Source organism: Cryptotermes secundus, unplaced genomic scaffold (genome assembly GCF_002891405.2).
Source record: "Cryptotermes secundus unplaced genomic scaffold, Csec_1.0 scaffold200, whole genome shotgun sequence".
In the NCBI taxonomy this organism is placed as follows: Eukaryota; Metazoa; Arthropoda; class Insecta; order Blattodea; family Kalotermitidae; genus Cryptotermes; species Cryptotermes secundus.
The window spans coordinates 61375-74040 of NW_019727788.1; the positions used below are offsets into that span (position 1 = coordinate 61375).

General features: G+C 41.9%; 1 protein-coding gene across 1 annotated transcript in view; it reads left to right on the forward strand.

Moving 5' to 3' along the window:
* Nucleotides 1–272: 272 nt before the first annotated feature.
* Nucleotides 273–12666, forward strand: part of LOC111864953 — a 28474-nt gene continuing 16080 nt past the window's right edge. Inside the window, exon 1 of the mRNA XM_023852600.2 lies at nucleotides 273–471. Coding sequence (XP_023708368.1) covers nucleotides 408–471 — 64 coding nt within the window. The 5' untranslated portion in view covers nucleotides 273–407. The remainder of the gene's footprint in view (nucleotides 472–12666) is intronic.

The following is a 12666-nucleotide window of genomic DNA, read 5'->3' on the forward strand; positions in this document are numbered from 1 at the left end:
ATCGACTTTTGTGTCTTTCCTTTTTACTTTGTGTATCAAAACTGTTCTTTCATTTATATGTAGGTTTGTATTTAACAATAAAGCTGATGGTATTTTTGAGCAGAATCTTAACTTCTAGGCAGAATTAGACTTTCATTAGCAAGAAGATAAATCAGAGCTTCTGCTGAGTGTGGATTCAGTTTGTCACGGTGTAGTTTAGTTGTTTCGGTGACGGAGGTTGGTGAGACTGTTTCCCCAACTTTCGTACATCTGGAGTAAGTGGCAGAGCAGCACATTCGCGTGGGATCGCGGAAGGGAGGGAGTGTGACGCATTCTGCCAATGCTGCAGCCACTGGGAGGAAGTGAACGGATTTCGCTCTTCAACCGGCGCAAAGAGTATTTGTGTGTAGCGTGTATTTCAACTGACAATGGGGCGATTAGTCATTGCTTTGTTCTTGGAGATCATTCTCCTGGCTTTCGGCATCCAAACAGGTGAGCTTCTGTAAGCAGATGTTGTAGTGTAGATGTCTCATTGTCTTGCAGGATTTAAGATTCTCAGCGGTGGTTATGAAGAGTTCTGTTTCCTGTGATTCAACACCGGGTAGTCCCTCGAAAGTCAACTGGCAGGTTGGAGGAAAATGGCGCTTCCATCGTGCTGCCTGATTTGTGTTGGTTTATTGCTTGACGTACTCTTGCGCCCTGAAGATGAAGGCGGCATGTTCCTCCGAAATGTCGGTTGACTTCAGCGTTTTATCCCGGAAGAATACTAATGTCTTGACCGTGGGTTAAAAGATACATTAGAAAAGAAGCATATTAATATAGACTGCGTTTATCTGTACACGATTTGTACTCTATGTTCTATGTAAGTATATTCTGTGTAATAATAATAATAAGATTTCTAATAAATAATCGAGATTTGGTTACTAAGTGTTAAAACACAGAGGACAGTTACTTTGGGCATATTCAAAACGTAGGTGTGTGAAGTCTCGAATAATCCAGTCCGTTTCACGTCTGAATTGCATTACAATGTGATTTAACGTGTTTTAATTACATTTCGAAGTTGATCCACTTTGATGTACCGGTAATTAACTGTGGGCTTGAAGGTTGTAATACTGATCACTTCACATTCGACATTACAAGTTGAACTTCTTTGAATTTATTATGCTTCTTTCAGAACTTGATTAAATGTCATGCGAATATGGAATTATCGGTCCTAGTAGAAGATTTTTTTTACATTTATTGAAAAGGTAGATTTTGTGGATTACAAGTAAACTTTTACAGTTCAATGCATTAAGAAGAAGAAGAAGAAGTGATTTGGAGTTAAGGCGTCTCCGAAATATAGTTAACGAAACGAAAAATAGTATTTTCTGTCAAAATTTTGTTATTACTTACATATTTCGAAATAAAAGGAAGTTTATATTGGCGATATATAATTCCCTAATCTGTACATGAAACAGGTTTAACTGTATTCATTCTGGTCCGTCACACTAGACAGTATTATAGAATAATTTGACAACACCGTCCAGTGTGACTCAAATTATATATATATGATGCCTTTACAAGTTTCGGTCAATTAATGACCATCTTCAGAGGGCAATAACACGCTGAGGAAACTACTATTACATAAATCATAGTACATCAAGTTCAAAGTTGTCCATAGTTTTATAAAATAATTAATTAAGATAAAATTTTTAGTATTTAATATCTTAAATCGCTAAGGTTCGTGTTCTTCGTGCCTCTTGTATCAACAGGGGATTTGAATGATATTGCCTTCCTTGAAGGTCCGGGAAACGTTTTCTCCTTCTTTATTTTGTTGGTTGAAAGTCTGTGTTTGTTGTTAAGCTGTTCTTTCTTGTTGAGGCACTTTGAACTTGATGTGCCCTCTACAAAATAGGCTATGCAATGGCTCAAGCTGTTAGTCGCCGGTTTTCCAAAGCGGCGGCCCGCATTCGTTGCCAAGTCAGGTCATGATGAATTTGTGGTTTGGCCTGGCACTTCTTATTCCACCAACTGCTCCATATTCGTTAATAATCCTGTCACCCGACTCCATATGGTGTCTGTGCTGACAACGTCGTAAAGTAACCAGATTCAACGGACAGATTAATCACAGCCACAAAATAAACCGTGACCTTCGAGGGAACGAACCTCTTTTGTTCCAGTATCATTTAAATAACGCGATATTCGGATAAATATCAAAATTTGCTTATCTTGTTTGGTGGATAGGTCACAGAACAGACATAACTACGTGAATTTCAAGAACGCCAAGAACTGAGATTGGAACAAAAAACACTGAAGCTACACAAAGTTCTAATTTTATTTCTTCGACAAGAAAATTACGGCCCGGGAAAAAATGCAGGCAGCTGGAATGAAGCGTTTATTATGTGTGAAGGGTCGCAGTAAAATGTATAGAATAAAACAGTGAGATTTGAGAATAGAAGTGGGACTTTCTTACTGAATTAAAAAATTTATAAAATATGGAAGGCGCATTCCCGAACAAGCAATGGCTTATGAAGTATAAAGCAAGAGAGGTGGGGGAAGACAGAAGGAGAAGTGCGGATGGGCTGTTACCTAACCCTTGGACTGAAAAGGAGATAAAATTCGATTTGATGCCACTGCAAAGAAAGGGTTACATTTGACTGATAAATGACTTCATGGAGCCGAGTCCTTGCGAAACCACCAGTCGCTTAGCTATTCAAATATTTCCCAACATTTTATGCAGCCGAAGGCTCATCGCCATGTTCACAAAGGGCCGCCACTGTACCCTATACTGAGGCAGATGAATCAAATCCATATCTACCCGTCCTCTTTCTCTAAGAACTATTTTAATATTATCTTCCCACGTACGTTTAGACGTACGTTAGTGACCTCTCTCCTAGTAGCTTTCCCACCAAAACCTCGTATGTATACTTCATCACTCCCATGCGTGTTGCGTACCCAGCCCAGCTCATCCGTATTGAACTGACCAGTCTGTATCTGAGATATAGAAGAAAAATTAAATTAGCTCAATACCTTTCATTTTCATAGCTTCCCGGTACCAAAGTTCGCAGAAATCCTTGGGGAAGTTTTTGAGATAAGTGGACAACACGACCTCCCTAATATGCGTTAATTTTATCCAGTCCTTGCAAAGAATAAACAGCAAACAACAATAGTTAACAAAGAAGAATTAGTATAGAGTTACGAGGAGGTATCAAACGCATAAAAATGGTTAGTACTGTCGTGTCTAGGCCTGTCAAGTGTTGAAACATCCCAACACGCAGGAAGTTACATTTCAGCATAAACCTCCCATGTATGCCTAGGTCTTCCCGTCAGGCTTTCCTACTCAAAGTTTCTATTTCTCACCTTTTCTAAACATGCTGCTTTTACCGTCCATCATATTCTTAATTTGACCATTATAATAATAAATGGTGACGAGTAGAGCGAACTTTTAAATTATGGACCCCCTTCCTAGTATTGGCTCCCGTCATAACTCATTTAGTTTATGTAACTGAGCGCCCTCGTGAGTTGAATAGGCGGTGGAAGGCAAAGCGGAGTTTCAGTAACATAGTTTGACCTTTAACGTAATGTAGGTAATACAGGATGCGTCAATGAATCGGGCGATTTTAAAAACGTTATGAACAGTAAACTATTGCGTTTATTTGATTTTAATACACATGAGGACAGTGCAAACATAAAAGCATTTGGTTTTATCAATTAACTCGCTGAATATATGAGGTTATTTCCAAAAAAATAACATTTGACAGATGACCCCATTCCGCTGTAGGCACTCTGTAAGTCTCTTCCTAAAGCCACTCATTACTCTTTGCAGCACCTCTACGGAAATTCGTTCAGCTTCTTCCCGAATGCGATGTTTCAACTCCTGAACTGTGTGGTGTGCTGGGGCTTTGAAAACTTGGGATTTCAGATACCCCCAGAGAAAAAAATCACATGTGGAAAGATCAGGTGCCCTGGCTGGCCATATGATGTCCCCATATCTGGAGACAACATGGTTAGGACACAGGTTATTCACAACTGCCATGGAAGCTCGTGCGGTGTGGCACGTAGCCCCGTCTTGCTGTAAAAACATTTCTTCCTTGCCTGGAAGACGATCTAGTGCAGGAGCTAAGAAGCTCTCCAACATGTGAACGTAACGTGGTCCAGTCACAGTTACAGCCCTTTCCCACTCATCTTCAAAGAAGTACGGGCCAGTAATTCCAAACGAAGATTTCGCGCACCATACTCTGACTTTGGAACTGTGAAGTGGTCTCTCATAACTTTATTTGGTGTCTGTGGCTGACCAGTAACGGAAATTTTGCTTGTTAACAAACCCCGACAAATGGAAATGAGCTTCATCGCTCATCAGTAAGTTGTTAACGATATCTTGGTTTTGATTAATTAACTGCAAAAAAGTCTGACAGAAATCAACTCTGTTTTCATAGTCGTGTTCGTGTAGTGCATGAGTAATTTGAATTTTATAGGGGTAGAAGTGGAGATCTTTGTACAAAATCCGCCGAACGCTGGCTTCGGACAGCCCTAGTGATGTAGCGTGGTGACGCGCAGACCGGCGTGGACTTCGTTCAGTGGCTTCTCTCACTGCCGCTACATTCTCGGGTGTACGTGCCGTTTTTACGTACCATCTTTCTTTAGCATAGAACTAGTAGCCTTAAAGTTTTGAGCCCAGGTCTTGATGGCATGGGCAGATGGAATAGCACGATTGCGATGAATGCCAAACTCCTCTTCGAAATTCACGCTGAGCGATCATGAAAGTGTCACCGTTTTTGTAAAACGCTTTCACAGCAAAAGCACCTTGTGCTCCAGTCCGCCGCTCCATTGCAACTAAAACGCTTTGAAATAGTCTACTGGGTGGCAGTAGTCGCATCCTCCCCACTCCAACCAATCCAGGAAAAAATACCGCTGCAAAATCGCACATTTCATTGAAGCATCCTGTACGTATTGATACTTCATTTATTATTTCTGAATATGCTGTTCATTTTCTGACTGATATGCTTCATAGCATTTGGCACTGCACAAGTCTTGTTACAAAATGACAACATTTTCAGATCACCGCGGGCCCCATATGGAGCCCCCTTACTTACTCATGGAACTGAGCCCTTCTTGAGGAGCCGCCAATTCTGCAGCTACTCAAGAACTTCCCAGCATTTTATGGAACCCGAAGGTTCATCACCGTGTTCACAGGAGCCCTCCACTGGTCCCTATCCTGAGCCAGATATATCCAATACATACCATCCCATCCTATCCCTCTAAGATTTCTTCTAATATTGTCCACCCACCTACGCCTTGGTCTTCCCTGTGGTCTCTTTCCTTCTGGCTTTCCCACCAATATCCTATACGCATTCCTCGTCTCCCCCATTCGTGCTACATGACCAGCCCACATAATCCTCCTTGACTTGATCATTTTAATTATACTTGGAGAAGAGTACAAGTTAGGAAGCTCCTCATTATGCAGTTTTCTCCAACCTCCTGTGACTTCATCTCTCTTCGGTTAAAATATTCTCCTCAACACCCTGTTCTCAAACGCCCCCAGTTTATGTTCCTCCCTTAGTGTCAGAAACCGAGTTGCACACCCATACAGAACATCAGGGGCCCCCTATCATATCCTAATACGGGACCGGCCGAACTTGTGCCGCCTCTTTCTTGAGAGACCCAGTCAGGAGAGGTGATAAGAGAGTGGACACGAACCTATTTTGTTTATAAATTCTAACTTAAATAACAAAAGTTAAAAATATATATATATATATATATCAAGACAGCCGCTGTATTTGTAAAAACTTTGGATTTTGTATCCATTTGTGTATTGTCAACATTGTATGTATATATATTTATTAACATTCAGAACACCTATTGTAATAGTGGTTTCAAAACTGTATCGATGTCTCTCTGATGATGGTCTCTAAGGACCGAAACATGTAAGGGCATGAAGAACTGAAATAAGAAAACCTTCACCAGTCACACTGGACGGAATTATTTTATCTTTTATAATACTGTTAGTGTGACGGACGCGAATGAAACAAATCATATTACGAGTACTGCAGATACCAAAAGTCTATTTACGGGTTAAATAGCGTTCCTCAGATGTCACGCTCCAGGCCACGGCGTAAGAAATTGAGTGAAGCTGGCGCGAGGTCACGTGTTAACGTAGAAATACTGAGGCTAGTTTATTCACTTACTACATACACTTTGATGTTAGATATTTTGGTTTGTCGGCTGCAGATGTATAATGCTTGGCTTATACTTGTAAGGAAAGGATTGCCACATAATTTTCACAAAACAAAGCTACGACCGGAAACAAGCGAGGAAAAGCTTCCTTTAGAATACACCCGCCTCTGTATGAGATCACTGCAAGGGCTTTCTCGTACAGAATAATATAGAAGGTAAAGCTATCCCTGTAACAGACCGCGGAAACCCATATATAGCAACAGGAAATCCAGATCATAGTAGATTTGTCTGGCAACTCAGAGTTCGAATCTGAAGATCGAGTTGCTATCAGCACCGTTGCTGATGATGACACTCCCACTGAGTACATATTTTGCGGTGGTTTGCTTTGTCAAGACATGTGGGGAGCGGTGTATCCAGTGCACGCCGCGCAAGAAGTTGGGAACTCAGTATTAACTGTATTTGTCATGTATGTTAATGGTTAAAAATATGTTTGGAAGCGGCATAGCCAGTCTTGTCATGAAATGATGTAACACACACAGTAAGTTGGTCAAGGGTCAATATTAGGGCCGTATGGTCTCCTAATATGGGTCGCGTAACAGTTTCAATTTATTGTTTTCTTTACAACGCTTTTTAATAAGTTATGTTACAGAGTTGTGTTAGATAAAGAAAAGACCTTTCAACTTACATGCTTTAATGGGTTTCATAACGTCACATATTGGAATATATGGCTGTTTTTAAAACCGGAGTCCAAATTTGACGAATGTACTCTAAAAATTATGAAGCTGTCTCTTAGGCAGTTTTCTCCAGTTTCTGTTTCTTCGCTCACAGGTCCAAATATTCTCATCTGAACCCTGTCAGATGCCCTTAATCTCTGTTTCTCCCACAGGGTGGGTGACAAATCTTCACCACGTTATGAAGTATAAAACAGACCCTAAAATGTTCATGTCGTCGTTACATGTACCATGTTGAATCATATTATAAAGACTACACAGTTCCTCTATTGTAGGGGGGGGCTGTTTACTGACAGTGTAGTATGTAAAACACGTATCAGTAGCAGTTACACATATTTTTGCTAATTTTGGCAGTGACCCAACAGCTTAAAATAGGAATGAACAGATGCCAGGCGCGTGTCCTACTTGTGCAGTCCAGTGTCATACTTGTAATGCCATTATATGGAAGCAGTTTCATTATTTCTGTATGATCTGCATGTTACATTTTAAGTAAGCACCAGGCGACGAGCGGTCGATTTCGCTAATGTTTTAACAAATTCGATTAACGGCCGTCTGCCAGGTCGTTTGATATTGATAGAGTGTTTCCCCCCCTACCTTACCGTTGTAACCTCGCAGCCGATAAAACATAGACCAACATAAACCCAAAAGTCACACAACTAAATGTTAAGGCAGCCGCACACGCTCCGTTTTGCTGTACGACTTGCATGCTCAGACGTAAGTCTGGCTAACACGGAACACTGAGAAAGCTCAGACACCATTCAGTCTTTCTGACCATTTTGTGTTGTCTTCTCCAGTAAATATGTCGGATGAGATGTACGTGGCTCCTGCCGTCGTTTGCAAAAGAAAGATTGGTAGAAGACGGCTAACTAGTTCGAAGTGGACGAAAAATTGGTTACTGAAACGAAATTTTCTCTCTCACGCAAACTTGCTAAGCGTATTAAAGTTAGATCCGAGAGACCGGTTTATTTATTTAAGGTCGGATGACGCCACATACCCGGAACTTCTTCAGAAATTCATTCCACAGTTATGAGAAGAGCAGTCACTCCACACGAAAGACTGAGCGTTACACTTCTATTCTTACCAACTGGTAGGAACTGTGTACGATTGGGCATTTTCTGCTGCAGTGTCTCCACGCTTTGGGAGTAATAATTCCAGGAACGTGCAGAGCAATATGAGAGGTACTAAGAGAAGGACGAATCCAGAAGTGGCTTAGCCACAAGGGACCCACCCCCACTAGCATTAAAAAAGAAAAAGAGAAGGATGAAAGACTAACAATAAATTATCATCGAAAATTTAAAAATGTTTTATTACGCGTTTATCAATACAAAAACTTGAAAGAAAATTTAACAGTCTAATATAAGCGGCCTCCGTAGTCTAGGGGTAACGTTCGCACCTCATGACTCAAGGTACGCGGGTTCAAACCCGGCGGAGGTCGTGGAATTTTTAAGGGCGGAAAAATTCAGGGAACAAGTCCTCCGGGAGGGCCTTTAAGCTGTGGGTCCCGTATCGTAGATTTACGGCACGTAAAAGAACCTCGTGTCTCTAGGAGACCTCTGAGCTAAATTNCCGGCGGAGGTCGAGGAATTTTTAAGGGCGGAAAAATTCAGGGAACAAGTCCTCCGGGAGGGCCTTTAAGCTGTGGGTCCCGTATCGTAGATTTCATTCATTCATTAGTAATCTGTCAAGACGACAGGACCACAGTCTCTTCCAAAACAGTTCCTCCACTTGATACGAGGGGGGTCGTAGATTTACGGCACGTAAAAGAACCTCGTGTCTCTAGGAGACCTCTGAGCTAAATTTGGCCAAAAAGTTTCCCGCCCAAAGTAGTTTCCAATGCCTCCGGTAGATGGGGAAGTATTAGGTACCACTGCCAGAGGAGGGGCGACCTCTCTGACAGAAAGGGACTATTAGATACCACTGCCAGTAGAGGATCGGAACCTCGCTGGCAGAAAGGGGCTGATAGCGAGCACCAGTACCGGTAGGGTATGGAGACAGTAGAAATTAAAGGGGGACGAATAATGGACCAATAACTGGTCTAAGTGCATGGGGAAACCCACCCCCTCAATACTGAATACTGAATACTGAACAGGCTAATATTAGAAATCTGTATCATATTAAGATTATATTGGTAAACGTAGCTGCAGAAAATAATTGTTTCCCCGTTAGCATATTAACAAAGAAATCGAAGCTCTGTTTCGTAAGTTTGGCACTTTACTGTATATTCACTGCTGCTGTTTAAAGGATTTGTCATCATGATAATAAAAGTGTTTATTGACTATTTTCTTTCCCCCCCACCCACCTCCCATAAATAAAAAATAAATTGGCAATGAATTTGAAGAGAAATGGCAAATTTATAAATCGTCTGGGAGCGGCCGACGGTGAAAATATATAAACTGTCTTACCCAAAGGAAGCAAATCGTTCTTCTGCAATTATAAAGGGCCAGAGAGTTGGCTTGTACTCGCTCCGCCAATCCAAAGAACGAATTTATTTATTGTGACATTGAAACTAATAGTCGTATTTCGGATTGAGAAGTGATTGAAAACAAAATTCCATGAAAAATTAGTGGACATTTGCAATTGCTGCCATCAAGGAACCAGCAAAACGGCACAATGCATCTTCATGTGTTTTTATGGGAGATGAAGCCTTTACTTTGCGGGAACGCTTCTTAAAGCTCTTTAGCCAAAAGGATCTAAATCCAAAAAGAAAAAAAAATTAATTACCGCCTCTAAAGAGCGAGAAGAATAGTGGGAAACGTTTTCTGAATAATGACATCAAGATTGAGAATTTTCCGTATTCAAATTGACTTGAAATGAGACCGCATAGAAACAATTGTGATAACCTGTTGCGTTTGCCTCGCCGATGCAATTCGATCGACAGGAGGAATGAGACAGGGAGGAATTGGAAGGAGACAAAAATGTATACAGAAAGGATTTAGCAGGTATTATGGTAATGAGGGAAAAATAGTAACGGAGATATATTTGCAGTGCTACAGTCACGAAGCGATGGTAGAATGGCAAAACAAAGTAATCAGTCAGTGTTAGTAAGAAACCCCGTCTAATGCATAGTATTGATTTTTAAATTAATGGTATAATTATGAATATAAGAGTGTGGCGTACCTAAAACACTGAGAAATATTGTCCTATGTAAAATTTCAGGTTTTCACGGCGGTGACTATGAAGAAAACAGTCTTCTGGGATGTGGCACCGTGTAGATGTAGCGTTAACCGACGTTTCGGAGGAACGTATCGCCTCCATCTTCAGGGTAGAAGGGAAAATAAGAAATCTGCAAGCGAAGAGACCGTGAGAACCCGTACAAGCAATTGCTTGTTGATACATCTTCGTGGGTTTTCTTGATACTCCAGTATATAATAGATCACTTAAGTACCACCAATTGGGCTTAAGAATGTCAAATCCAGATTTGTTCGATTTTCTTCTTTTTTTAAGTTTCTTTCGAAAACAGATACGGAGAGATTTTTTTCGTTATTTTTTTTCGCACCTGGATCGATTTGCTTGAGTTTGTGTTACCTTAATTTGTAGGCCGCGTTTCTTATGCGGTCCGAGTATTATTTTTATGTTACCTTCGGCAAGCGTTCTTGTTGCTTGTTGCTTGTATATTTCGATAAAATGGGAAAGGAACTCAGGAGTAGTCCTCAAATGCGAAACGATTCTTGCGATACAGAGTAAAGACTAGGAAGTAATTAGCGAAGGGAGCGGACGCTCCAACTTGCATGGCGACTTGTTTGTACACGCTTGGAGAAATTACTTCAAGCCATGCCAAAGGCTGTGCGCGCCAAATAATTTGCATGTTTTTTTTATTGCTAGTGGGGTGGGACTAAGTCCCTTGTACTGCGGCCACTTCTGACCTATTGTACCAGCCCCAGATAATAGGCTAGGGTGACTGTGAAGCAATTGGTGGAATGAAGATTTTCAGGGGAAACCGAAGTACTCGGAGAAACCCTGCCCCAGCGCCACTTTGTCCACCACAAATCCCACTTGACCAGACCCGGGATCGAACCTGGGCCGCCGCGGTGGGAAGTCAGCGACTAACCGCTTGAGCTATGGCGCGGCCTAGGTTGCATGTTAGTTTCCGACTGAAGTCTGCACATGCCAATCGTATAGCGAAACAGAACGTTTCTGACTGCCTCTAAACTTCGGCCTCGTGTGAACAGCGAACTCCACGCTGTTCTGAACTGCTTATGGAACGCCGTGCGTCCTGTGTTCCAGCCTACTTGGTAAAATAGGGTAAGGCTCTCCCTATAACAGGCCGTGGAAGCCCATAGGGTCTTGAGACGTCGAAGCTTCCATATTTTCTCTAGACAGTCGGCTCACACAAGGCGATGAGGTTGTCAGCTTTACGCGCCGGTCACCCTTTACCCCCCAGGAAGATTCCTGATACTCATTTCTGTTAGAGGCTGAGTGGACCCCAGGGCCAATTTGCGGCTGGCAGGATTATGTGAATTGAAAAAGTCCACCTCATCGGGACTCGAACCCGCGACCTTTAGGCTTGTAGCATGGTGTCTCAACCAACTACACTACCGCCACCATACAAGGCTAAGTTGATATGAAGATTGGTCAGGAGGTGTGAGGGGAATAGAAGGGGCGTGAGAAGAACGTGTTGTCTTGTCTGAGTGATGAAAATGGCAGGAGGGGATTGAATTGCTTCGTTTCGTAACAGCTCAAGAACACACTTCAATATATTACTCACCGGCTGTGAGACTGGCCTGACGAGGACTGGCTGTTCGTGTTGAAATAAGTGTGCTACAAAATTTGGCCTTGTGTGCAGACCTCCCACAGAAGTCATTCCAAAGGAATGTGTACTGAAAGCTGTTCTAGGAAAGGCTCATGTGCTGAAGAGCAGCAGTGCCCGTCCTTTGTCCCTGCCATGGAAAAACTTTGTCTAGACTTACTTACTCTGAATACAGAATTTGATTCTGGTACCTACAGATCATTGGATGACCGATTAGTCTGGTTCAATTTCCGGTAAGGGCATGCAGACTCCATGCAGTCTGTATATTACGTTAATTCTTTAAAAGCGGTTATCTGTACATTCTGTCGTGAAGACAGTGCATTGAGTTCTTATTCTTTGAAAGCCAAAGTTCGAAGTATCTAAATGCGACGTTTAGTAAGGTCTCTACATCACTCCCGGATATCTTGCCATACCTCCTGTAGGGGTGTGGTACATTGTTTACAGCGTATCACCGCTGACAGTTGCTTCTGCCTCCAATGGATACTTTCACTATTGGGACTATAGAGGGCCGAACTCTGTTTGTCAGAACCCTGACATTGAACATTCTATGTCGGTCTGTCCAGTGATTCAGTTTCAGACAAGAGTAATACAGACACTAATTGACCGATAAAAACTGTGATGAGAATTCTGTCAGAGGTCGCCATGTCGTGTTAGGCCTAGCGCACACATGCAATTTTTAGTTGGCTGATAGTTGTGCACGAGCGTGGAGGCCCAACGACTGTTGAGGGACGTGTGCACACATGCAATTTCGAGTTGTCCACAACGGTTCGCAACTGCGCCAATGAGCAGTCGGTCAGTCGCAGCATGAATGTGTACGGTACAGCAGGAGTTTGTGCATTATTGTTAAGATTAAGGAAAAAAGGAAGCGGGACTATTGGGCTCGCCCTATTTATAGCGAACATCTGTTAAAATGAAAATTTTACACACTGTATCATGAACTGAGACAATACCCATCAAAATTTTTCAATTATTGCAGAATGAGTGTTCATAGTTTTGATGAATTGTTATTTCTTCTGAAACCTCATATCTTGTACAAGAATGCAAGATCGAGATCGG